The sequence below is a fragment of the Bubalus kerabau genome, chromosome 8 (assembly GCF_029407905.1).
Source record: "Bubalus kerabau isolate K-KA32 ecotype Philippines breed swamp buffalo chromosome 8, PCC_UOA_SB_1v2, whole genome shotgun sequence".
Lineage (NCBI taxonomy): Eukaryota > Metazoa > Chordata > Mammalia > Artiodactyla > Bovidae > Bubalus > Bubalus kerabau.
The window spans coordinates 74,323,007-74,348,991 of record NC_073631.1 but is presented as its reverse complement, the minus strand read 5'-3'; the positions used below and the strand labels follow the sequence as shown (position 1 = coordinate 74,348,991).

The 25,985-nt window shown below is 42.6% G+C and overlaps 1 protein-coding gene across 8 annotated transcripts in view; it reads right to left on the bottom strand.

Moving 5' to 3' along the window:
- The window catches only part of GSDME (gasdermin E), a 116,470-nt gene that overhangs the window by 60,103 nt on the left and 30,382 nt on the right, over positions 1-25,985 (bottom strand). For 7 of the 8 annotated variants that reach the window (XM_055590573.1, XM_055590574.1, XM_055590571.1 and 4 more), the window contains exon 2: positions 4,382-4,611. In XM_055590573.1, the coding sequence (XP_055446548.1) occupies positions 4,382-4,592 (211 nt within the window). In that variant the 5' untranslated portion in view covers positions 4,593-4,611. Of the gene's footprint in view, positions 1-4,381; positions 4,612-13,425; positions 13,530-25,985 lie in introns of all 8 variants that reach the window. The other variant, XM_055590572.1, reaches the window with a different exon arrangement.

Genomic DNA, 25,985 nt, shown 5'->3' with positions numbered 1-25,985 from the left:
CTGCTCACCCACCCACCCAGGGCGTGGCCTGCCTGACCCAGTATCTGGCAGATCAGCCGCCTGAACCTGTCCCTGGGCATTTTCCGTTTCCCCTCGTGGCCTTGAAGAACACTCCCCTGGCTTTCATTACCATCTCCATTCAAACAGTTCTCCCCATATTTAGCTGTTTATATCTGACCTCTACCCAGTCATTCAATTCCGTATCAAGCAATTCCTTATCTCTGTGTTCCTGATAAAGTCAGCGAGCATGCCCTTCCTCCCTGCTTCCATCCTGGAGTACGCAAGCTCCAGACTCTCCATTCTTCCTTCCTGGCTTCCCAGACAATAAAGAATGATGCCACCACCCAGCTGGTGTCCCAGCTTCAATTAGCTCCCCTAGGAATTTCCATGTTCCTCATCAGGTCATACCAGACTGCCTTTAGGATCTGCCTTTTTTTTTTTTAATCTGAACACCAAGGTAAACACATCTGAGGATCTTAGCCTTCTCACGCCTCTATATGTCTCCTGTTCTTATTTTTAACTGAACCAAACGACAGAGGATGAGATGGCTGGATGGCATCACCAACTTGATGGACGTGAGTTTGAGTGAACTCCGGGAGTTGGTGATGGACAGGGAGGCCTGGCATGCTGCGATTCATGGGGTCGCAAAGAGTCGGACACGACTGAGCGACTGAACTGAACTGACTGAAATACTACCATAAAAATAGTCTCAGTCACCATCATTCAAGGAAGGCTACACTGAGAGTCTCTTAGGAACTTGACACTGGCCCTTTTCATTCCCCTGACCCAAGGCTCTCCTGGGCTCCTGGTGATACTTCATAATGGATTCAAATCTACTGGAAGTCTGAAAGGCTTCTTTAAACCCAGTCACCACCCCCAACACCTATACTTCTATCACTGCAGTCAAGAAAACCCATTCCTCAGCCAGTGTTAATGAGAATTAATTACCACTCATTATCTGTGAAATTTACAAAGTAAACGACTATCTCCACCAAAAATAATAAAAAGTTTAGGAAAATGCCCCCAAATCAAAGCCTTTTCCTATTTACATCTTGAGAATACAAACATTCTGGGAGTTGATTTAGAAAGCAGCATGGAGCAGCTGTTAAGAGCTCAAGATTTGATCACTACTCTAATATTCCTAGTTGGGAGACCTAGGTATCTCATCCATCTCCCTGAACCTCAGGTTTGTCATATGCAAATTGGAGATAATTAATAATACCTACCTGATGGATTCTGCTGGAAGCTGGTGTCTCTAAATTATGTAATACAGAGCCTGGCACACAGCAAGTGCTCAGTTTATCCACTGGGTTTAGGCCAGAGCAACAACATTTCCCAATAAACAGGACTGTCCTGAGTTGTACAAAGTGCTACACAGATAGAAACTCTACCTTCAGTTTCCAGTTCTGGTCCCCATCAGGCTTATTACCACTCCTGGAAACTCTGACCCCAGGACTGGCCCCCACAGCAGCCGGGGATAATCAGGACTGTCTGTGTATTCCAAAATGCCATGAGAGACACAGACACGTTCTGAAATAGCTGTCATCTGTGCACATCTCTGCACTGAGTCATCCACTGCTGCAGGTGGAAGGGAAAAGTGAGAAAGCCAACGGGCTGTCACTGGGACAATCAAGTCACTGTCCTCTAACCTCCACATCCCAGAACACAACACAACACTCCAGCATTGTTGCCAGGGGCAAGGATGACAAAGGTGAGGCATTTCAAACCTGCTCGGTAGACAAAGAAGAGGGCACCTCCCATCACAGCCCTAACACCCACAGGGCACAGACACAGGGGTGAGCTCCGGCCTCAGCTGATGAACATATGTGGGACTTGCTCATCTCAGGGACTGCCACTGGCCTGACCCATCTAACAGGAGCTCTCTGGACACCACGAAGAGGCCAGCAGCACAGAGTGGTGAATTTCAATTACTCAGCAGTTCATGGGCTGCTCTGTGATTTTTTTTTTTTCTCTTGCCTTTCCTCATAGCTAGTTGTTATACCATTTAATAAATGTTCCACCCAATATCCAGGGGGAAAACATGACATAAATCACTATCAATTCATTTGCCCATTGCTTGACAGCTCTGATAATGGGCCTGGCTGAAGAAAGCACTGTCTAGAATGCTGGTCTGGAAGAAAGTTTAGAGATTATTTGTCAACTCATATTATCCCCTCTGTCACTTTTACCCTTTAAAGAGAAATGCAATTACAAAATTAAAGAACTTTAAAGCTAAAAGAAGACTTGAACATCATTTAGCCCAGTAATTAAGAGTTGATGGTACCTTTATACATCACTCTATTTCATCAAGTTGTGTAGGAATCAGTACCAAAAGTCTTTGAAAAGCTCCCAACTTCTGGTCCAGTAATTGTATATTTAAGAATCTGTGCTACCCCAATGTTCACAGCAGCATTATTTACAATTGCCAAGATATGGAAGCAACATATGTGTCCATCAATAGAAGAATATATAAGGACTATGTGGCATATATATATACATATATATACACACACATACATATATAATGGAATAAAACTCAACCATAAAAAAAGAATGAAATTTTGCCATTTGCAACAACATGGATGGAGTTGGAGGGTATTTTCCAAGTGAAATAAATCAGAGAAAGACAAACACTGTATGTTATCACTTACAGGTGGAATCTAAAAAATAAAACAAACAGTGAATATAATAAAAAAGAAACAGATTCACAGATACAAACTAATGGTTACCAGAGGGGAGAGAGAAGCAGGGAGGGGTAAGAGTGGGGTAGAGAATTAAGAGGTACAAACTGCTATGTATAAAATAAATAAGCTACAACAATATATTATACAGCACAGGGAATATTTTACAATAACTATAAATGGAATATAATTTATAAAAATTTTGAATCATTATGTAATACACCTGAAACTAATAGAATATTGTAAATCCACTATATCTCAAGAAAAACAAAATTTTAATAAAAAAAGAATCTACGCTGAAACAATTGTTTAAAGGAAAAACAACAACAAAAATATTCATTGCAACCCTATATACAAAGCACTAAATTGGACTGGTTAAGCAAATTAGGGTGCATACACACTGCTTATTGAAAACAGTACTAAGAAATATTTAAACCATACTAAGAAATCTAAACATATAAGGTTAAATAAAAAATAAATGAGGAACATGTTAAAATTACATGTAGTGTGTTTCCAATGTTATTTTTCAAAAATTAGATGCAGAGATAAAAAAGATACAATATAATAGAAATTAACATTTAATGGAGGAATTTTTATTGACTTGTTTTCTTGCCTTTCTATATTTAATAAATACTTCTCTGTAATAATGAGGAGTATTTTTGATGTTTGACATTTCAAGCTCACTATCTCCTTTCCTTTCTGTTACACATCTGGGCAATCGGGTAAGAAACTTCAGGTGCTCTCTCCATTGGCACCAGCAGCAAACTGAACCCTTGCAAGCCCCACCCATACAGAACCCTCACCATACCTCCTATTCACTAGAACAACTAAGCCCATCTTTTTCCCCCTTCTCTCTAGTTATTTTTGGACCAGCCTTGGCAATCTACTATGTTCTCCCAGAAAAGCTTCATTATGTGAGTAATAAAATCTTTCACACTCTCCTGATGGATACGGGGCATCATCAACCTCAATATTAAACCAAATTGGGAGCGGTAGAACCTCAGTCCACTTATATTGAGGAGCCACAACATCTACAAGTGGGCATGTTGTACTTTTATACCAAAAATTGCACTATTGGAACTCCTCTGGTAGAAAGAACAGTGGGTAGGAATCTGCCTGCCAATACAGAAGACATGTGTTTTAGTCCTGGTCTGAGAAGATTCCACACACCTCAGAGCAATTAAGCCTGACCGCCAAACTACTGAAGCTTGTGCACCCTAGAGCCCATGCTCTGCAACAAAAGAAGCCACTGCAGTGAGAAGCCCATGCACTGCAAAAAGGACCCCACACAGCCAAAAATAGAATAAAAAAGAAAAAGAAAACAGAACGGATATGTCTTTAAAACAGTAAGCAAAGAATCAGGAGAACTGATTATAAGGTATGGCTTTATAATCACTCCAGACAACATGTGGCTTCCCCAGTGGCTCATTGGTAAAGAATCTGCCTGCACTGCAGGAGACGTGGGTTCAATCCCTGGGTGGGGAAGATCCCCTGGAGAAGGAAATGGCAACCCACTCCAGTATTCTTGTCTGGAGAATCCCATGGACAAAGGAGCCTGGTGGGCTACAGTCCATGGAGTCACAAAGAGTCAGACATGACTGAGTGACTAAACAACAACAACAAAACAAGACAACGTGTGTCTAAAAGAAGAATCATCTCCTGATCTGGAACTAATTGTAAATATAACCAAAGAAACATACCTGGACTCAGAAACTGGTCTTCTGTGAGTACATCTCCAAGAGTGACAGATAAAAACTGGTACTTGGGTCTCTGCCAGCACCAGTATCTCTTTTTTTTGGTCACCAGACTTAGAAGTTGTAATTTATCTGAGTCATTCAAGTTTGATACTGCGATCAGGTTACCTCCAGCATCAACTTCCTTAAGAAAATTTCGTGTTGCTTTGGCAAACATTTTGAGAACTCCAGATTACCTGAAAAAAAAAAAAAAAATATATATATATATATATAGGAAGTTATTATTTCATAACATTTTCCTGAAATCACCTTATTTCTTCCTAGTATTGATCAGTATTCATGAAAGAATATCTTCTCCTTAGAGAAGCATCTAGCTTGAGTTCAGTTGATGTCTAAAAAATTAAAAATTGAAATACTAAGAGAGGATATGAGTATAAATCAGGATAGGCTAGGTTATGCCTCCAAATCTCAGTGGCTTATAATCAGAAGTGTATATTTAGTGCTCACACTACACACCCAGTACAGAAGACGTTGCTCCTTGCAGTCATTCAGGGATTCAGGCTAAAGGGGCAGACACCCTCTTGAACATCATCAGTCATCAGCCAACAGGAAATAAGGTTCCAGAAAAGTCTCACATCAGGTATTAAATGCTCTAGCCCAAAACTGACACATATCACATTCACTCACAATTTGTAAGAACTAAGCACATGGCCTCAGCCAGTCATAATGGTCATGAAATAACAAGTATTTGGAAGGCAGAGACCTGGGAATATCTGTTGAATAGCATACTGACTACCCAAATTTGCATCTTACTTATGACTACTTCTTTGAAGGGTTGAATGTGCTTTTTCTTTACATTGTGTGATTTCCCTTATCCATAAATGTAAAGTGACTAGCTATTACTTTTAAACCCAGAAATGAAAAGCCCAGTCACTCTTCAGCTGGAGGGGAAAAAAAGAAACACACATTGGAAGATATAAATGTGCTATATTCACTGGAAGATGTCTACACTTTTCAATAAACTGTTAGAACTACTGGCTAAACATCTGGGGGGGAAAAAAAGTCAGATCCCTATCTCATGCCATGCATGCATGCTAAGTCACTTCAGTCACATCCGACTCTGCAACCTCCCAGACTGTAGCCCGCCAGGCTGCTCTGTCCATGGGATTCTCCATGCAAGAATACTGGAATGGGTTGCCATTTCCTCCTCCAGGGGATCTTCCAAACCCAGGGATCAAACCCGAGTCTCTTACATCTCCTGTGTTGGCAGGAGGGTTCTTTACCAACCAGCACCACCTTGGAAGACCCATCTCATGCCACATACAAGAGCAAATTCTCAGGGGATTAGAGGGTTTTTAAAGAAAAGTGAAACCATAAAAGTAAAAAAGACAAACAAATATTTGTACAATTGTAGAATAAGAAAGGCCGTTAGAAAGACAAATAGCAAACTGAGAAAATGCTTATAATACAAAAACTAGAATACTTAACATATTAAAAAAAACCTTCGCAAAGTACATCAAGGATTAAAAAATGGTAGGAGACACATGGACAAAGGTTATAAACAATTCACAACATATAACCTGCACATGGCTGTACATATGCAAAATACATATGAGAACACATACATGACATTATTCTAAAAACGCACAAATTGAAATAACTATCCACAAAGGTTAAAATGTCTAATGCACAAGAAAGGTTAAAATCTCTAGTGCACAAGAACTGTGTTTTATTTATACTTGTACCCTGCTATCTGGAAGTCACACAGAAAACACAATTATAGAATTTAAGAGCTAAGATAATCTTGGATGTTTAGTTACTAATAGTTCAACCCACCTTCTTTACCATGGATCTTCTCGAGAACATTAAAACATTTTGTTTTACTATCATTAATTCTTCTCTAAAGTACCTTCTCTTAGATTATTTTATAGCCATCTAACCCTGTTCTTTTATCAGAGAACTCATTTATCAAAATATTTATTGAATCAGTCATTATTCTTCAGCATGCTAAAGCTGAAACTCCAGTACTTTGGCCACCTCATGCGAAGAGTTGACTCATTGGAAAAGACTCTGATGCTGGGAGCGACTGGGGACAGGAGGAGAAGGGGACGACAGAGGATGAGATGGTGGGATGGCAACACCGACTCGGTGGATGTGAGTCTCAGTGAACTCCGGGAGTTGGTGATGGACAGGGAGGCCTGGCATGCTGCAATTCATGGGGTTGCAAAGAGTCGGACACGACTGAGCGACTGAACTGAACTGAACTGATGTACTATACCCAGGTACTGTGTTTAAGCACTCAGGATACAGACACAAAAGGCAGCCTCTCACCTTAATGAGCTACTAGTTTGGTGACCAGGAGGAGAAATAAACAGTTAAGTTTTATGCTAGATATTGACACAGATTGCGAAAAGGAATGAACCAAGAAAAAGTCATCTCGATCAAGCTGGAGAGAAACACAGTGTCGCAGAAGTTGTCATGAAGCAGACAGCATCATAGCTGCATTTTGTGGGCTAGGTAGAAATGAGCCTAAGTCAGCAAAGGAGTACTGAAAGGAGGTTCTAGCAGATGAGCAATTATAAAGGCTCAGCACTTGCAGGAAGTGGTGGACAGGTGGAGAAGATTTTCTAAGATTTGGGACCAGCAAGGTCGTAATGATCAAGAGACATGGGTTTGTGTAGCTATGCCCATCACCACTCCTTTGACAGACTTAGAGTTGCTCTGCAAGCTCTGGGATTGATTCCTGCAGTGGACTGCCAGGTTCTAGAGCAGGGAGGGGCAAAAGACAAGGATGAGGAAGACTCAGAGTTGGTCCTGAAGGCCTGTACCTCCCCTGATGAGGGCCAGGGCAGCAGGAGCCACGAGAGGGGTTATATAGGGAGCAGTGTGATCAGAGTAGTCACTTAAACAGATCTTCTGGAAATGAAATAGGAGATCAGCTGGAAGGAACTACATCAGTGCCTTAAGGGCAGAAAAGTTGCTGGTTTGGTGGCTTCCCCAGAACTCTGTTGGATGTGAGGTTTCTGATGAAAGAAAGGAGACTCCCCAGCATGGCCTGCAGACAGCGCAGGCCTGGCTTGGCTGATGAGATGGAGATGCCAGTTATCAAGAGAGGGATCTGGGAAGAAGCAGATTGGTGGGGACAGTAAGGCAGTACTACCACTGAGCATGCGTCTAGCATAAGACGAAAAGTTAATTTTGTCAAACACAAGGAAAGAACATTTAACAAAATACGGTCTCCTCAATGACCTGACTTTCCTGGTGGCTCAGACGGTAAAGAATCTGCCTGCAATGCAGGAGACCTGTGTTTGATCTCTGGGTTGAACACTAGACTTCTCCAATGGAGAATTCCACGGACAGGGGAGCCTAGCAAGCTACAGTCTATGGGGTTGCCAAGAGTCGGACATGACTGAGTGACTAGCACTCACTTTCAGTCACCTGGGGGATTTCACCCTGCTTTGCCCCAAGAGAAGAGTAGCAGCAGAACCTGCGTCAGTTCACCGGGGGTATCAGGATCTCCATTTCTACGGTTTCCATTCTTTCCTGGGGCCAACCAAGAAGGGAGTTCACTACCTTGACTTCAGATTAAACAGGTCTCTGAAGAACATACATCAGGCTAGCCATAAAAAAAATAGTAACAAGACCCATCTGCTACAGGCAGCAAAGTCTTAGTAATGACACCACTCCTCCCTAGAGGGATTAGAGGATAAAGAAGGGGAACTCCTAAATTAATTTTTAATTTTTTTTCAATCTAGCATCAAACATAGCCTCTTGACAAGGTAGGTTGTTTGAAGAAGAGTTAACAGTAGTGACTACTGCTTTGGAGGTTTTTATTCAGACTTATTTAATCAAAGAACTGGGGATATTTTCCTTGTGAAGCTAAAGTTAGAGAGTTTGGGGTTTTTAATTACTATATTTGAATACACAATACATTTACATGGCTCAAGAATCTAAACCATGGGAAAAGATACACACTGAGAAATCCCATCCCTACCCAGGTCCCATCTACCTTTTCACCCCTCCCCCCTTCAAGTATATCACCTTCATATTTCTTTATACAAATATAAAAGGAATGTACACACTGTTCTGCATCTTGCTTTCTGTCATGTGGCAATATATCCTAGAGATCTCTCCATGGTGAGTACCCTCCACATAATACAGTTGATAATACCCCTTCCAGAAGATGTACCATTGCTTATGTAACCTGTCCCATATTGCTGATCACTTGGGTTACGTCTAAATTTTTATTACTATAAAAATGCCATACTAAATTCTGAATGTATGTCCACTTCCTATATGGGCAAGAGAAGGGGTCCCCAACCTCTAGGCCATGAACCGGTAGCTCCTGTCAGATCAGTGGCAGCACTACATTAAAAATAAAGTGGACTATAAAGGTAATGCACTTGAATCATCAGGAAACCATGCTCCCACCCTTGGTCCATGGGAAAATTATCTGCCACAAAATAGGTCCCTGGTGCCAAAAAGGTCAGGGACCCCTGGGCAAGAGTGTCTGAAGAGAGATTTCAAGAATTGCTAGACCAATGGGTAAATGCATGGATAATTTACAGGTTGTACCATTTTTCAGTTTCACCAATAAGGTATGAAAGTATCAGTCTCAGCAACAAGAGTAGGTTATCAATCTTTGTATTTTTGCTAGTCATAGGTGAGAAATAGTATCTCAGTATAGTTTTAAGTCATGTTATTTTAATATAATATATAATTTAAGAGGCTTCCCTGGTGGCACAGATAGTCAAGAATCTGCCTGCAATTCAGGAGACCCAGGTTCGATCCCTGGGTCGGAAAGATCCTCTGGAGAAGGGAATGGTAACCCACTCCAATATTCTTGCCTGGAGAATTCCACGGACAGAGGAATCTGGCCGGCTATAGTCCATGGGGTTGCAGAGTTGGACACAACTGAGCAACTAACACACATTTTAATATAAATGAATTCAAGCATCTTTTGTTTGCAGCCTTTTTATATTTCTTTTTCTTAACTGTTTGTGTCCTTAGCCTATTTTCTATTGCTTTTTCTTTATTCCTAGAAGCTTTCAATAAATCAGAGAGATGAACCAAGATATAAGCTAAAAATTTAACACAATACAGTTTATCATGTGGCATCGGAAGCCAATAAGTTGCTGTCTGATTCTCAAACAACTAAAGTAACTGTCCCGCCTGGAAAGATTAAATAATATGCCCAGAGTCCCCTAAAAGATCTAGAACTCAAGCTGCCTGGCACAGACAAGTGCAATAATGCCTCAACTAGAAGCCAGACGTCAGATTCAAATTTCCAGAATGCTCCAATCCGAAAGAAGATGAAAATGACCTCCCTAGAGGTCAAGGTCAAAATGCTCATGGCCTAAAACTCCACTGCACTTTACAGCTGTACCAAAGAGCCTGGGCTCCCTCACTTGGGCCTGAAGAATTCCATTAGCAAACATCTCATCAGCCTCTGCGGCTCCCCAACTTGAATCAGATTAGAACTCAGAGAGTCAAAGTCAAGGCAGTAATGACATGAAAGTTCAGCTCAGACTCCTGGACGAGACATTAAAGGAAGAGACCAAAAAAGCAAGACAACGACACAAAGTCAGAAGAGCACACCGCCAACTGGGACCAAAGAATCTAAAAAATAGTTGCCAAGATGGTGACGGCATCAGAAGATACTACAATTGCTCATGACCATCCTCAAGACTGATTCAGTGTGATGGAATGATCACATCTTTGAGTTGCAAAAAACCTACCTCTTCCCAATTCAGGATTCTTCTCTAGAGCAGCTCCAGTTGATCAATGGGCCTCTGCTTGAATTCTAAGGAAGAAACCTCAACATCCACTAGATAAAGAGGGGGTAACTATATGCTGAGTACCTGCTATGTGCCAGGTACCGGCTAACTCCTTTCTACATATTTCCTCACTGAATCTCCACGACAACCCTCAGGAGGTATTGTCTGCATTTTGCAGAAGTGGAAACTAAAGTGCAAAGATGTTATTTGCTCAAGAACACAAGAAAAAAAGCAGCAACCCTGACATCCAGGAACTGGCTTGGTACAATCAGCTAGCCCTGGGGTTGCCAGCACTGGCCCGGCATTCTCCTGGCTGGCACGAACAATGTCACAGGACATCAACATCAGGCAAGGCCACTCAGTGGCCATGATAAATCAAGACCAAAACAAGACCTTTTATAGTCTTATCTGACCACAGTCAGAATGTGAACACTGTCCAAACCACAAAAATGACCAAACACTCCCACTACCCCCACCAACCCTGACACATAAGTAACTGTGGTTTTCAGTCAACAGCAGTTTTAGCCTCACTCCTTTCAGACATGATTTACAAGGATACTTCAGAGAATTTCCCACACTTTCTGGCAGCATCCAATTCAGAGTAAAGTCCTATTTCCTTAAACTCTCCTCCAAATCGCCTAGAAGCCCAAATCCTATAACTCCTTTCTGACACCCAGATATGGAGAAGCCCAGGGTTGCCCATGGAGCAAAGCCTCCCTCATTCAGCAAGGAACTGACCCAACCCCTTCAACTCCACCTGCTGTTCCCAGAGGTCTTTGACTAGAAGGCTGCTGCTGCTGCTGCTGCTGCTAAGTCGCTTCAGTCGTGTCCGACTCTATGCGACCCCATCCCTGGGATTCTCCAGGCAAGAACACTGGGCTGTAAGCACTGGAGTGGGTTGCCATTTCATTCTCCAGTTCATGAAAGTGAAAAGTGAAAGTGAAGTCGCTCAGTCGTGTCCGACTCTTTGCAACTGCACCCTACCAGGCCCCTCCGTCCATGGGATTTTCCAGGCAAGAGTGCTTGAGTGGGGTGCCATTGCCTTCTCCGTGACTAGAAGGCAGTGAACCTTAAATAGAGAATTCGTGCTGAGCCCAGATTCCAACTGAGGTCCACCTGTCTCCCAAGCCTGAGTCCTGGACCACCTGCTCTGCTGACACCCTAGTCAGCTTTATTTATTTATTTTTTTTGAACCACATATGATTCATTTTTAGAGTAAGAAAATGTGCTCAAAAGGGTAAACTTCAGTTACGGTAGAAGCAAAAACCATGGCTATAAAACATGCTATTTCCTCACTATCTAGGAAAACAAGACACTGCTATTAGTACTATTGTCTCTTAACAACTTCAGCACATTTCAAACTGTTTTTAGTTTTCTAAACAACAAAGTGAAATTGACTCTGGGTGTCATTCTTCTGTATCTTCCAATGCTTACAGCCCAGTGCCTTCATTTGTATAGTAAGGCAAATTAAAGGGGAGAAGGCAATGGCACCCCACTCTAGTACTCTTGCCTGGAAAATCCCATGGACGGAGGAGCATGGTAGGCTGCAGTCCATGGGGTCGCTAAGAGTCGGACACGACTGAGCGACTTCACTTTCACTTTTCACTTTCATGCACTGGAGGAGGAAATGGCAACCCACTCCAGTGTTCTTGCCTGGAGAATCCCAGGGACAGGAGAGCCTGGTGGGCTGCCATCTATGGGGTCGCACAGTCTGACACGACTGAAGCGACTTAGCAGCAGCAGCAAATTAAAGACAAGGAACTCTATCATTTCTTTCTAAAATAAAAATCTGAAATTAAAAAAAAAAAAGGTGGTCACAGGGCACGCATGAGCTTGTAAAAGGAGGGTGAGTCAGCAAAGGTTTGGGAGAAGTGGAATAAATAACTGGAGACTGATTAAAGAACCCACTGGTTCCCCTTGCGGGTTCAAAAAACAAAAACAAAAGCACTTCTGGAAAACCTAAGGAGCTTCTGAGGGCTTGGGCGGTATTTCTCAGATCTAATTGGCCTCATCTTTTCCCAGAGGTTTTCGTTTATGAAAAGAGCTCATTGGTGGTGGCTTTGGAAAACGATTTCCTCTACACTTCTTCAGCTGTTCTCTGATCCCGCAGCACTTTTCATTCCACTTCAACTAGTTTGTCTATTTGCCTCTTATAGGCATCCATCGATCCCAACGCATCCTTCCTTCTCACCAGTCCTCTGAACTGAGTAGAATCTCAGTGAGAGGGTTTTTCCAAACCCGCTAGAACCCACGCCGTTCTAAGACGGCCCTGGTCTTAGAACGTGGTCAGGTGCAGAGGGGAAGCGGTCCGGGTCCGCACGTGGAGGCCCCGTGAGCGCGGTGATGTCATCCCATCCAGGCCGAGAACTACCGGGCGGGGCCTGGCCTCCTCCTCCTCCTCCTCCGTAACCTCGGGGCCCAGGATCCCCGACGCCAGGGATGGGGACTCGGTCCATGCAGGAGAGAGAATTCCACGCCGCCCCCACCTTCCTTCCCCGCGCACACGCGCGCCGGCACACGGCCATCTCCAGGAGAAACCGGAAGACAAAGAAAGAAGGAATGGGGAGGGGGCGCGAAGAAGGGGGGCAGTGGGTACCCGCTGCCCTAGCAACAGCCAGAGAAGGAAATGGCAATGGAGTGGAGGAGGAGAGGAGAGGGGACGGGATGGGAAAGGGGTGGTGTGGGGGGACGGGGGCTGGAAACGGGGGAGAGGGGGGACGCCATGGGGCCGGCGGTCCAGCTGCGGGCAGCCCACCCATTCGTCCCCCTTAGGACTAAGGGGCAAGCCAGAGGGTGTCCCAGAGAGAAAGGGCCGCGCGGGCTCGGCTCCCCAAGGTCAAGGCCGGATCCCGAACAGAGCCGAGCCCAGATACCGGACTTACCTCGCAGCTGCCTCAGGCCCCGCGCCGGTCGAGTCGGAGGAGCCCTCGGGCCGGGCCGAGTCGGGGCGGGGGATCTCGAGGGAAGAGGGCGGGCGGCAGGACCTTTGCTCGGTCCCCGCCCCTTGGAGCCCGGCGCGGCGGCGGCGGGAGGAGTGAGCTCCAGAAGTGGCACTGGAGAGTGTTGAGTTCTGGGGCTGCCCTCAGCAGGGCATGGAGAGACGCGGGGCTTCCCCTTGGGCTCCCATATGCTCTGGGCATATCCTGAGTTACCCCACCTCCTTATCAGTAAAACCGTCCCTGACTATTCCAATTAAAAGTACAGCCAGTCCACCGCCCTACAGAAACACGCCCTAGTTCCTTGCATGCTTTATTTTTAGGATTTCATACTTACCTGAAGCATTGTCTTTCCCTAGAATGCCAGCTCCACAAATGCGAGGGGTGGGCGTGGTGGAGTTTTTCTGTTTTGTTCACTATACCCCACACCTAACACAGTACCTGATGGATAATAGTAATTGAGTTAATTAATGCATCCTCTTGTTCATTTCTCCAACTAGACTGCGAGGTCTCACTCATCTTTGCTTTGCTTGGCACAGGGTAGGTGAATAATTAAGTAATGGTTGTTGGACGAATGAATGAATAGAAATGATCAAGAGAGAATTACCCTTTTTGTCCTCTGCCTGGCCACACTGATTAGAGAGTTTGGAAGAAAAAAAAAATCACTGTCTTGGTCCTGTCAAGAGACTTTGTATCCATGCTGTTGTTTCTCTGTCCTCATAAAATTGCACTGGCTTGTTATAGAGATTATTGTCTCCTGACCTTAGCCATTAACCTCAAGAGCATCATTCTAAGTTGTATGTTAGTGAAGTTCCCACCAAGAAGCCAGTCCTCTGCCTAGATAGGTAACCACCTGTAATTGAGAGTACAGGAGCTTTTTGTGCAAATTCCTCAATGTCTTCAAAGTCTTCCCTTTCTTTTTTGTCCTGTCCCCTGCCTTTCAAGTAAATGCTTGAGGAAAATAGTATGAGATCAGCAGCTAGTATTTATATAGCACTTTCCAATTACTGTCACCAAGCATGGTTTTAAGTACCTCACATGCATTGACTGATTCATTTACTTCTCACAGCAACTGGCTGGAAGTCCAAGTTACAAATGAGTAAATTGAGGCAAAGAATGGGAAGCCCATCCTGCTGAAAAATGATCCTTTGGGACTTGCCCCCATATCCTCTGTTGTAGCTCCTCTCAGCAGAAGGGAAATGATAGTATCTGATGCACATTTCCTGACTTGTTTTACATATGCTAAAGTGAACTTGCTCAGATGTGTCCGACTCTCAGCAACCCCATGGACTGCAGCCCACCAGGCTCCTCCATCCATAGGATTTTCCAGGCAAGAGTACTGGAGTGGGGTGCCATTGCCTTCTCCGTCATATGCTTACTGCTGCTAAGTCGCTTCAGTCGTGTCCGACTCTGTGTGACCCCATAGATGGCAGCCCACCAAGCTCTGCCGTCCCTGGGATTCTCCACAAGAACGCTGGAGTGGGTTGCCATTTCCTTCTCTAATGCATGGAAGCAAAAAGTGAAAGTCAAAACCCACCACCAAATGGAAGAAATTAACTACTTGATGACCATGACCAGAAGCTACTAAGGATCGATACTCTTAAGTGCTGTGATGACACCCTGTTAGCACCATCAGCCTATCAGGGTACATGCATGAGCTGATCACATAGCCTGGGACACCCCTCCCTCACCTGGATTTTAAAAATGCTTTGCTTAAGTTTTTTGTTGAATTCAGGGAGTTTGGCTGCTTGGCATGCCCTGAAATAAATACTGTACTTTCCTTCATACAACCCAATGTCAGTAGATTGATTTCACTGCACACGAGTGAAAGAACCCAAGTTTGGTTCAGTAACAACACTATCTGAGCTTTAAAACCACTGGACAGTGCTGACTCTTCAGAAAATAAGAAACACAAGAGTCAGTCCACCAAGCAGTGTTTGAACATGTAAGTATTGGGAGAGGGGGATGAATTGTGTTTAAGAAAGTACCCCCCACCCCATTCCCCATGGCTACTTATCCTGTCCCAGATGGTTGGGATTAGCCCAAACTGCGAGTCTCAACTTTTCTGTAGTATTTTTTTTTGAACAGTTGTGTTTATTATTATTATTAAAGTATTTGAAGATTTCAGACAGACAAATGCAAGATGGGAATTTTAGCCCAACTAGGGAAAAAATGAATAGAAAGAAAACATCCAACCCCAATCCTCTCACCCCGTTGTAGATATATCCCATTAAGAAAATGAAGCTATAACAGAATTTTGCAGGAGATAAATTGGGGTAGTCACAGTGATGGAAAGTGCTTGCTTTTAATAAGATTCACTCTATAAGCTGTGTTTCAAGTTACAGAACTTCTGAAATACATCCATGGGGTGTTGTGTATTTCCTACTCTTTCCTCCAGATCCTTACTGAATAAGCAACTTGTAAAGGTGGGCAAAAATTGATAAAATGTTTTACTGGGGTATATTTCATAAATGAACATGCTAACAAACCACCTCCGCCTTAATTACTTCCAAGTTCTTTGAGAGCTACGTTTGGAGAGACCTGCACTGTTCTGGCAGAGAAGGCAATGGCACCCCACACCAGTACTTTTGCCTGGAAAATCCCATGGATGGAGGAGCCTGGTAGGCTGCAGTCTATGGGGTCGCTAGAGTCGGACACAACTGAGCGACTTCATTTTCACTTTTCACTTTCATGCATTGGAGAAGGAAATGGCAACCCACTCCAGTGTTCTTGCCTGGAGAATCCCAGGGACAGGAGAGCCTGGTGGGCTGCCATCTATGGGGTCGCACAGAGTCGGACACGACTGAAGCGACTTAGCAGCAGCAGCACTGTTTTAGATAAATAGCCTCCATGGAGGAGAAAGAACACACACAGGCTTTGAACCAGTTAGATTTGGTCAAATCCAACCTACCGCTTACCAACTGAATGATCTTAAGCAAATTTTTAATTTCACATTTACAAATTACCTGTAGCATTATCATGAGATTTTTTAAAATGTATGAAAAGCACTCAGCACATAGTAGGCCCTAAATAAAATTTCATTTCCTTTCCTTTATTAATTACTTTTCAGTTAATGTCACTTTTAAATTGAGCATAGCATAGAATTCTGCTCAATGTTATGTGGATGGGAGGGGAGTTTGGGGGTCAAGGGATACCTATATATATATGTATGTCTGAGTCCCTTCACTGTTCATCTGAAACTCACAATGTTGTTAATCGACTATTTCTTATTGTACAGTCACTCACTCAGGTCCAACTCTTTGTGACCCCATGAACTGCAGCATACCAGGTTTTGCTGTCCTTCACTATCTCCCAAAATTTGCTCAAACTCATATCTATTGAGTTGGTGATGCCATCAAACGATCTCATCCTCTGTTGCCCCCTACTCCTCCTGCCTCCATGTTTCCTAGCATCAGGGTCTTTTCCAACGAGTCTCCTCTTCACATCAGGTACCCAATACAAAATAACAAGTTAATAAATAAACAAATTGAGACTAAAATTTTTACCTATGTATAATTTTGTCTTTTACCATATAGACTGCTTTCCAGAGGAACATAGCTGCTAACATAAATTAAAATAAAATTTGGCATACATTGATATATATATTTTTAAACCAATTTAACTTATTTCCCTGAGTCCCCAAAGTGTGTGTTTTGTTTTGTTTTGACTGGAGACTACATTGCCAATGCATATTACCAATTACTATTCTAATATAGGTTAAATATGGCCCAGAATTAACAACCCATTTCTTTCAGTGCCCCAAACCATCTCTTGTTCAATTACAAGGTATAGAAACAGACAGAAACTAAAGCTTACTTGGTGGTTAGCAAATGATCAACCAAAATTGCCCAAATTTAAAGTCTCAAGGCAGTGCAAAGAAATAGAGGAAAACAATAGAATGGGAAAGACTACTTCAAGAAAATTAGAGACACCAAGGGAACATTTCATGCAAAGATGGGCACAATAAAGGACAGAAATGGTGTGGACCTAACAGAAGCAGAAGATATGAAAAAGAGGCAGCAAGAATACACAGAAGAACTGTACAAAAAAGATCTTCATGACCCAGATAATCAAAATGGTGTGATCACTCATCCTGGAATGTGAAGTCAAGTGGGCCTTAAGAAGCTTCACTACAAACAAAGCTAGTGGAGGTGATGGAATTCCTTTGAGCTATTTCAAATCCTAAAAGATGATGCTGTGAAAGTGCTGCACTCAATATGCCAGCAAATTTGGAAAACTCAGCAGTGGCCACAGGACTGGAAAAGGTCACTTTTCATTCCAATCCCTAAGAAAGGCAATGCCAAAGAATGCTCAAACTACCGCACAATTGCACTCATCTCACACGCTAGGAAAGTAATTCTCAAAATTCTCCAAGCCAGGCTTCAACAGTACATGAACCATGAACTTCCAGATGTTCAAGCTGGATTTAGAAAAGGCAGTGGAACCAGAGATCAAATTATCAACATCTATTGGATCACCAAAAAAGCAAGAGAGTTCCAGAAAAGCATCTATTTCTGCTTTATTGACTATGCCAAAACCTTTGACTGTGTGGATCACAATAAACTGTGGAAACTTCTGAAAGAGATGGGAATACCAGACCACCTGACCTGCCTCTTGAGAAATGTGTATGCAGGTCAGGAAGCAACAGTTAGAACTGGACATGGAACAACTGACTGGTTCCAAATAGGAAAAGGAGTATGTCAAGGCTGTATATTGTCACCCTGCTTATTAAACTTATATGCAGAGTACATTATGAGAAATGCTGGGCTGGATGAAGCACAAGCTGGAATCAAGATTGCCGGGAGAAATATCAATAACCTCAGATATGCAGATGACACCACCCTTATGGTAGAAAGTGAAGAAGACCTAAAGAGCCTCTTGATGGAAGTGAAAGAGGAGAGTGAAAAAGTTGGTTTAAAACTCAACATTCAGAAAACTAAGATCGTGGCATCTGGTCCCATCACTTCATGGCAAATCAATGGGGAAACAGTGGCTGACTTTATTTTTTGGGGCTCCAAAATCACTGCAGATGGTGATTGCAGCCATGAAATTAAAAGACACTTGCTCCTTGGAGGGAAAGTTATGACCAACCTAGATAGCATATTAAAAAGCAGAGATATTACTTTGCCAACAAAGGTCCGTCTAGTCAAAGCTATGGTTTTTCCAGTAGTCATGTATGGATGTGAGAGTTGGACTATAAAGAAAGCTGAGCACAGAAGAATTGATGCTTTTGAATTGTGGTGTTGGAGAAGACACTTGAGAGTCCCTTGGGCAGCAAGGAGATCCAACCAGTCCATCCTAAAGGAGATCAGTCCTGAGTGTTCTTTGGAAGGACTGATGGTGAAGCTGAAACTCCAATACTTTGGTCACCTGTTGTGAAAAACTGACTCATTTGAAAAGACCCTGATGTTGGGAATGATTGAAGACGGGAGAAGAAGGGAACAACAGAGGATGAGATGGTTGGATGGCATCACTGACTCAATGGACATGAGTTTGAGTAAACTCCAGGAGTTGTTGATGGACAGGGAGGCCTGGCATGCTGCAATCCATGGGGTCGCAAAGAGTCAGACACATCTGAGCGACTGAACTGAACTGAAGCAAATGTTATTGGACAAATACGGAAATAAAATAATTTGCTGTTCAGTTGTTATTTATCGCACTATAAATTGCCCTAAAACTTAGTGGGCTGAAACAACAATTGTCTTATCACATCTCATGAATTTCAGGTGAGGGCTTATCTCAATGATTTTTCAATACCATGTTGCATTGGCTAGGATCATTCATCAAAATTTAGCTAGAGAATAGCCTCGTCTGGAAGTCCAGGATGGATGACTTCACCCACACGTCTGTTGCCTTGGCAGGGAGGTCTAGAAGGTAGTCTCAACCACACAGCTTACATGTGGCCTCTTTATCATGGTGATCTTGGGGGAGTCAGACTTCTTATGTGAAGGCTTTGGGGCTACAAAAACCAAGTATTCCAAGAAACAAAGCAGGAGCTATAAGTCCTATGATTTGGTCCCTGGAAACCTAGAATGTAACTTCCACAGCATTCTAGTATTGAAACAAGCCTAGATTCAAAGACAGGGGAATTATACTCTACCTCTTAGTGGGAAAAAGAGCAAAGAGTTTCCAGATACCTTTATTCTACTAATTTTTATGAAAGAGAATGCCATTAAATACAGTTTTTTAAAAATCCTATGTTTTCTGTTCATGTAGAAACACATATCAGCCTCAGCATAAAGGAGATTTGCAATGAAGACTGGTAGTCATCCACAAGAGGTCAGGTTTCTAGAAACATACAGAAATACCACAATTTATAGCCAAACACATTCTTCTCATTCCATTACCATTATTCTTAAAGATTATTCAGCATCTAAGTTTGCTATACCCAGCATCAGATCAGAACAGATCAGTTGCTCAGTCGTGTCCGACTCTCCGCGACCCCATGAATTGCAGCACGCCAGGCCTCCCTGTCCATCACCAACTCCGGGAGTTCACTGAGACTCACGTCCATCGAGTCAGCGATGCCCTCCAGCCATCTCATCCTCTGTCGTCCCCTTATCCTCTGTCCCCAATCCCTCCCAGCATCAGAGTCTTTTCAAATGAGTCAACTCTTCCCATGAGGTGGCCAAAGTACTGGAGTTTCACCTTTAGCATCATTCCTTCCAAAGAAATCCCAGGGCTGATCTCCTTCAGAATGGACTGGTTGGATCTCCTTGCAGTCCAAGGGACTCGCAAGAGTCTTCTCCAACACCACAGTTCAAAACCATCAATTCTTTGGCACTCAGCCTTCTTCACAGTCCAACTCTCACATCCATACATGACCACAGGAAAAACCATAGCCTTGACTACACGAACCTTTGTTGGCAAAGTAATGTCTCTGCTTTTGAATATGCTATCTAGGTTGGTCATAACTTTCCTTCCAAGGAGTAAGCGTCTTTTAATTTCATGGCTGCAGTCACCATCTGTAGTGATTTTGGAGCCCAGAAAAATAAAGTCTGACACTGTTTCCACTGTTTCCCCATCATTTCCCATGAAGTGGTGGGACCAGATGCCATGATCTTCGTTTTCTGAATGTTGAGCTTTAAGCCAACTTTTTCACTCTCCACTTTCACTTTCATCAAGAGGCTTTTGAGTTCCTCTTCACTTTCTGCCATAAGGGTGGTGTCATCTGCATATCTGAGGTTACTGATATTTCTCCCGGCAATCTTGATTCCAGCTTGTGTTTCTTCCAGTCCAGCATTTCTCATGATGTACCCAGTATAGAGAAAAGCAAAGTCCATGTATCCAACATCTTGTTAATTTAACAAATATTTATTAAGGATCAGGGCTTCCCTGGTAGCTCAGTTGGTAAGGAATTTGCCTGCAATGCAGGAGACCCTGGTTTGATTCCTGGGTTGGGAAGATCCACTGGAGAAGGGATCTTCTACCCACTCCATTATTCCTGGGCTTCCTTTGTGGCTCAGCTGGTAAAGAATCCACCTGCAATGTGGGAGACCTGGGTTCGATCCCTGGGTTGGGAAGACCCCCTGGAGAAGGGAAAGGCTACCCACTCCAGTATTCTGGCCTGGAGAATTCCATGGACTGTATAGTCCATGGGGTCACAAAGAGTCAGACACTACTGAGTGACTTTCACTTCACTATTAAGGATCTACTCCCAATGGCTCAGCAGTAAAGAATTCACCTGCCAATGCAGGATACATGGGTTAGATCCCTGGGTCAGTAAGATCCCTGAAGAAGGAAATGGCAACTCACTCAAGTATTCTTGCCTAGAGAATCCCATGGTCAGAGGAGCGTGGCAGGCTACAGTCCCTGGGGTTGATAAGAGTTGGACAGGACTGAAGAGCACATATACATGCATGTACCAAGCACTATATGAAGATATACTGGAGAGCGAGGGAAGTATGGTCCATGACTTCATAGAGCTTGAGAGTCTGTCTGGGAAGGCAGACAGACAATAAGGAGGAAGTTTGGGAAGTTCCATGATCAGATGCCACAGGACGGCTTGGCTGGAGCATGTAGCATGGTGGAGGAGGAAAGCTAGCCCAGTCAAGGAAAAGGCAACTAGTCAGAGTAAGCTAACTGCTCAAACTGATAAAACCCTGAATTATAATGGCTCAAACACCGTAGCAGTTCATTTTTTCTCAGTGAACACTCTAGGGTAGTTTCAGAGTGTGTGAAGTAGGGATGGAGAAGGGTACCCTCTGTTCCTTCAGGAAGCAGTCTGGTGGAGGCTCTGCTATTCGCAGCTCAGGGCTGCCAAGGGTGTTGGGCGTGGGCAATTTCAGCAGGCTGAGAAGGAAATAACCTAGAGACTCTCTCATGAGAGACTTTCATGGACCTGGCACTTTGCCTGTGTACCCACCTCTGCCCAGAAATCAACCACATGTCCCCCTTCATTGCAAGGGAGGCAGAAGGACGTAGACCTTGTGCCCAGGATAAAAAGAGGAAATGGGGTTCTGAGAGCAGCAGCAGGCTCAGCTTCAAAATGCTTTTAGAGGACAAGTAGGTATAGGATGAGCTCAAAGATTTTATAAAGAATCTAAATGAGGGCAACCCAAACAGCTGAACTGCTTTTAGTTTAAATAATTTACTTTCATATTATATAATGCATACTAATAAGAAAATAAACCTTTTAAAATCCTATGCCTGGTTTAAAGGATATTTAAGAAAACATGGAGAAATATGATAGAGTGGGTAAGGGTGGTATTTTATCTTTAACAATTATTACTGATACAACTTCTTAGCTGAATTTTAATTGGAGAGGGAGAGAGGGAATTGAATACACATTGGCTATTTGATGAGGTCCTTAAAAATGCTAATTGCAATGGGAAAAAACAATTTGGCAAGGAAAAATTATCTTGGCATCTGATTCCTTCTTGATTGCTAGAAGCGCCAGTACAATAAATTTGTCAGTCTGAATGATGAGAAAACAGCTTCAGAAGTTCAACCCCTGCCACCCTCTGTGCATCTTTGACACCATGAATGATTTTACTTTCTTTCAAACTGTTGGTAGAAGTGGATTTTATTTTCTACTAACATGCTTTGAAATCTTCAAGCTTCTTTCCCCCGCCCCTGCCCCCCGCAACCCCAGATTACCTGTCATCTCCCTGCAAGGTTGGGTTTCTATGAGGAATCTAGACAGCCAGTAGGAAACGGATACACAGGGACTTCAGAATTCAGGTAGGCTTGCTTTCTGAGGGTAAATCCATCTTCCTCTGCTAATGTTCTCATATTAAAAATAATAAAAACATCAATGCTCTGATGGTTTATGTGTCCACTCGACTGGGTTAAGGGATGCCCAGATATCTGGTAAAACATTGTCCTGGGTGTATGAGGATTTTCTGGAAATAGATTAGCATTTGAACCTGTAGACTGAGAAAGGAAGATCACCCTCCCTAGTTGGGGGGCGGGGGCATCAGCCAGTCTCTTGAGGACCTGAACAGAACATGAAGATAGAGGAAAGGGAATTTACTCTCACTGCCTGAGTTGGGACGTCCATCTTCTTCTGCCCTTGGATAGCGATGCTCCTGGTTCTCCCACCTTCAGACTCAGACTGAACTGTACCACTGACCTCCCCGGTTTTCCAGATCATAGATGGCACATCTTGGGACCTGCAGCCTCCATAAATCATGTGAGCCAATTTCTATAATAAACCTCCTTGTACAAAGATATAATCTATGTATCTGTATATAGCACCAAACAAAACCAATAGGCTATATCTCTGTATATCTATATAGATATACAGAAAAAAATGGTCCCAGAAAATTTTATATATCTATACAGATATATCTCTATATGATAGATATACTGTTATGTAACCCTGACTAATACACACACCAAAACAAACCAAATAAGCAAATTCCAGTGTCACTAAGATGGTTGATTAAGACTGGACTGTTTCATGATTTGGAGTTGGCACATCACTAAGTTTGGGTCCCATCTTTGCCTCCTACTTGGTCATACTTTGGTACTCCTCCTCTAAGCCTCAGTTTTCTCATCTGGAAAGTGGTGACGGTAACACCTAACTCATATGGTGACTGTGATTCATTCGGCACCCAGCAGATACTTCAAAATGGTAACTATCATTAGTTTTAGGGTCCTTGGAATTCCATTTCATTTTCAAACATCACTGACTGCCTGCTATGTGCCTAAATAAAGGCATTCGCTGACCTGGCTCACAACTATTAGGGGAATGATCTGTGAAAAAAACTTAAAAAGAACCCGGTGATTTTGACTTGGGAGGGAAGGTTATCAGGAAATGTGTTCTGGAAAGATTAGCCTTTGATCAAGACCTTGCGGCAAAGGATTCAGAAAAGTCCAGACATCTTTGAAATCTCTCTAGATTATATTTCTCGTCACTTTCTCCTCACCAAAGAAGTCCTACCCACACAGGGCAATACCAAACATTCCCTCAGCTATGAAATAAGCCTCACATTCTAGAATCAGAAGTAGTTTGAAATGTAAATATTCCTAAAGATATTCACATGGAAATGAGACCAAAAAAAAAAAAAAAAAAGTATGTTAAAGCATAAATGTTGATATCCTTTTTGGATAACAGAGTTTCATCAGGATTTTGAAAGATGCATGGAAGGTTTACAAATAGGACACCACTATTTCACAACTTTGCTACTTTTAGTTTAGTTAGAACAGCAGATACCAGCTTCTGATATCTATAATTGCTACTTTTTTTGACCGCTTACTTTGTGTCCAGCATGGTCCTTTATAAGCATTATTTCATCCACTCTTTGTACAACTCTATAAAGTATTATTATCCCTATTTTCCAGATGGTAAAAAAAATCCTCAAGAGGCAGCCTACAAGTCTTGCACAATTGATACTAATAAACTCAAGTCTCAGTCCAAGCCTTAGCTTTTGATTACTGCCTGACAAGTGAATTTTGGGAGGAAGTCAAACATTTAAACACAATCCTGAAAGTTCAGCTTTTCACCTTCAGGTAAATTAGTATTGACTTACTCACAACAGGTTGTTATTTCTTCTGTTCTGAAATAGTGATTCCTAAAACAACCTCTGCAACCCAATGATTTCTATTACTCTGCTATTAAAATATATTATTTTTATGGAAATTTGCTTTGGCTGGATTTTCAAGGGAGGAGGAAATTGTAGGGACTTCCTTTTGTTTCTACTCAAGCTTTTGTCATTTCTTCTAAAATTGCCACAGAACAGTCATTATAAGGATATGAAATCTGAGATAAAATTACATTTTAAATATTTTCTTATTCATAATATATACAAGAACCTTAAACATTTTCTCAGATCACAAGTTAGAGGGTGATTTCCTCTTTTATGTCTTGTCTGATAACTCTCCACCATTAGAGTCCAGAAAAAAATGCTTTTGATGGCTCTTGGGCATGTTTATATGAGTCTTTATTAAATGCCATCTGCTTTTGCTTTATTAATGTTTTATTAAGGACCATCTGGCTGTTGCTACAGATTATATAGAGTCTCCAATGAGTCAGTTCTCACCTATTAATAAATTATTAAGTGTCATCATTAGCATAAGAGAGATGAAACCACCAGGTAGTGGAAAGCCTAGGAAAACAGGACACCCATGTGCCAAGGCTGCCCCCAGCTGGTGTTGGCACCACGGTCCCTCTGCCTTCTCTGGGCCCCACGTGTTTCACGTGGCAACTGAAGTTTGCACTTAATCTCTAAGACGACTTCAAACTTTAAAATTCTGGGTCGGAAGCTCAAATGCAGTGCTGTAGGCCAAAAATCCCAGAAGCACGGGGGAGGGATTCTGCATTTGAAGACATGTAAACTTCCTGGCTATAACCTGGGGCCTAACAAAGAATTGTTAAGATTTAGGACAGGTGAGAGAGGGACCATGATATCCTGAGCCAGGTGAAGTAGTAGGTGAAGTTTGGGGCAGGAGTGGGGACCTGAGACAGGAAAAACAGGCTGAGAACAGACTGGGAAGGGCTTTCCTAACAATGAGAAATTGTCAATTACATCTTTTCTCCACATAACTTTCTTCCCTTCTTGGCCTCAACAATCTTTAGGCCTTGGGAGCCAGTCATTCCAATAGGTCTAGTCAAACAGATTGGTCTCTTCAGTGCTTTAAACATTACCCCTAAAGCAAGAGTTTCCCAAACGGTGCAGCATGCAGTGACAAGTGGAGCTAAAAATTGAAGCCTTCAGCCCTGGAGGTGTGAGTCACTTACTGGCTGGTTCTTGTACGAATACTTTTTTTTTAATTTTTTTTATTGGAGTATAGTTGATCCCTGGATTGGGAACATCCCCTGGTGTAGGAAATGGCAACCTGTCCCAGTATTCTTGCTGGAGAATTCCATGGATAGCTGAGCCTGGTGGGCTCTAGTCCATGGGGTTGCAAAGAGTCGGACATGACTGAGCAACTGAGCACATTCGCACAGTTGACTTACAGTGTTGTGTTAGTTTCTACTGTATGCAAAGTGAATCGGTTATACATGAATACTTATATTTTCTATGTGCGATACGATATGACAAAGATTGGGAGCACTACTCTAAGCAAATTAATTTGCTTAGCTAATGTTATTTATCATCAGTTCAAACAAAACAGCATTTATATTGTTTTTATATACTAATATATATAATATATAATATGATATGTTTATGATATTAAATATTATTGAATAATATATAATGATATAATCTAATGAATAATAAATATGATATATTAAATTCACATTGCTATAGCCTGAATGTATCACCCCAATATTCACAGATCAGATCAGATCAGTCGCTCAGTCATGTCCAACTCTTTGCGACCCCATGAATTGCAGCACGCCAGGCCTCCCTGTATATCACCAACTCCGGGAGTTCACTGAGACTCACGTCCATCGAGTCAGTGATGCCATCCAGCCACCTCATCCTCTGTCATCCCCTTCTCCTCCTG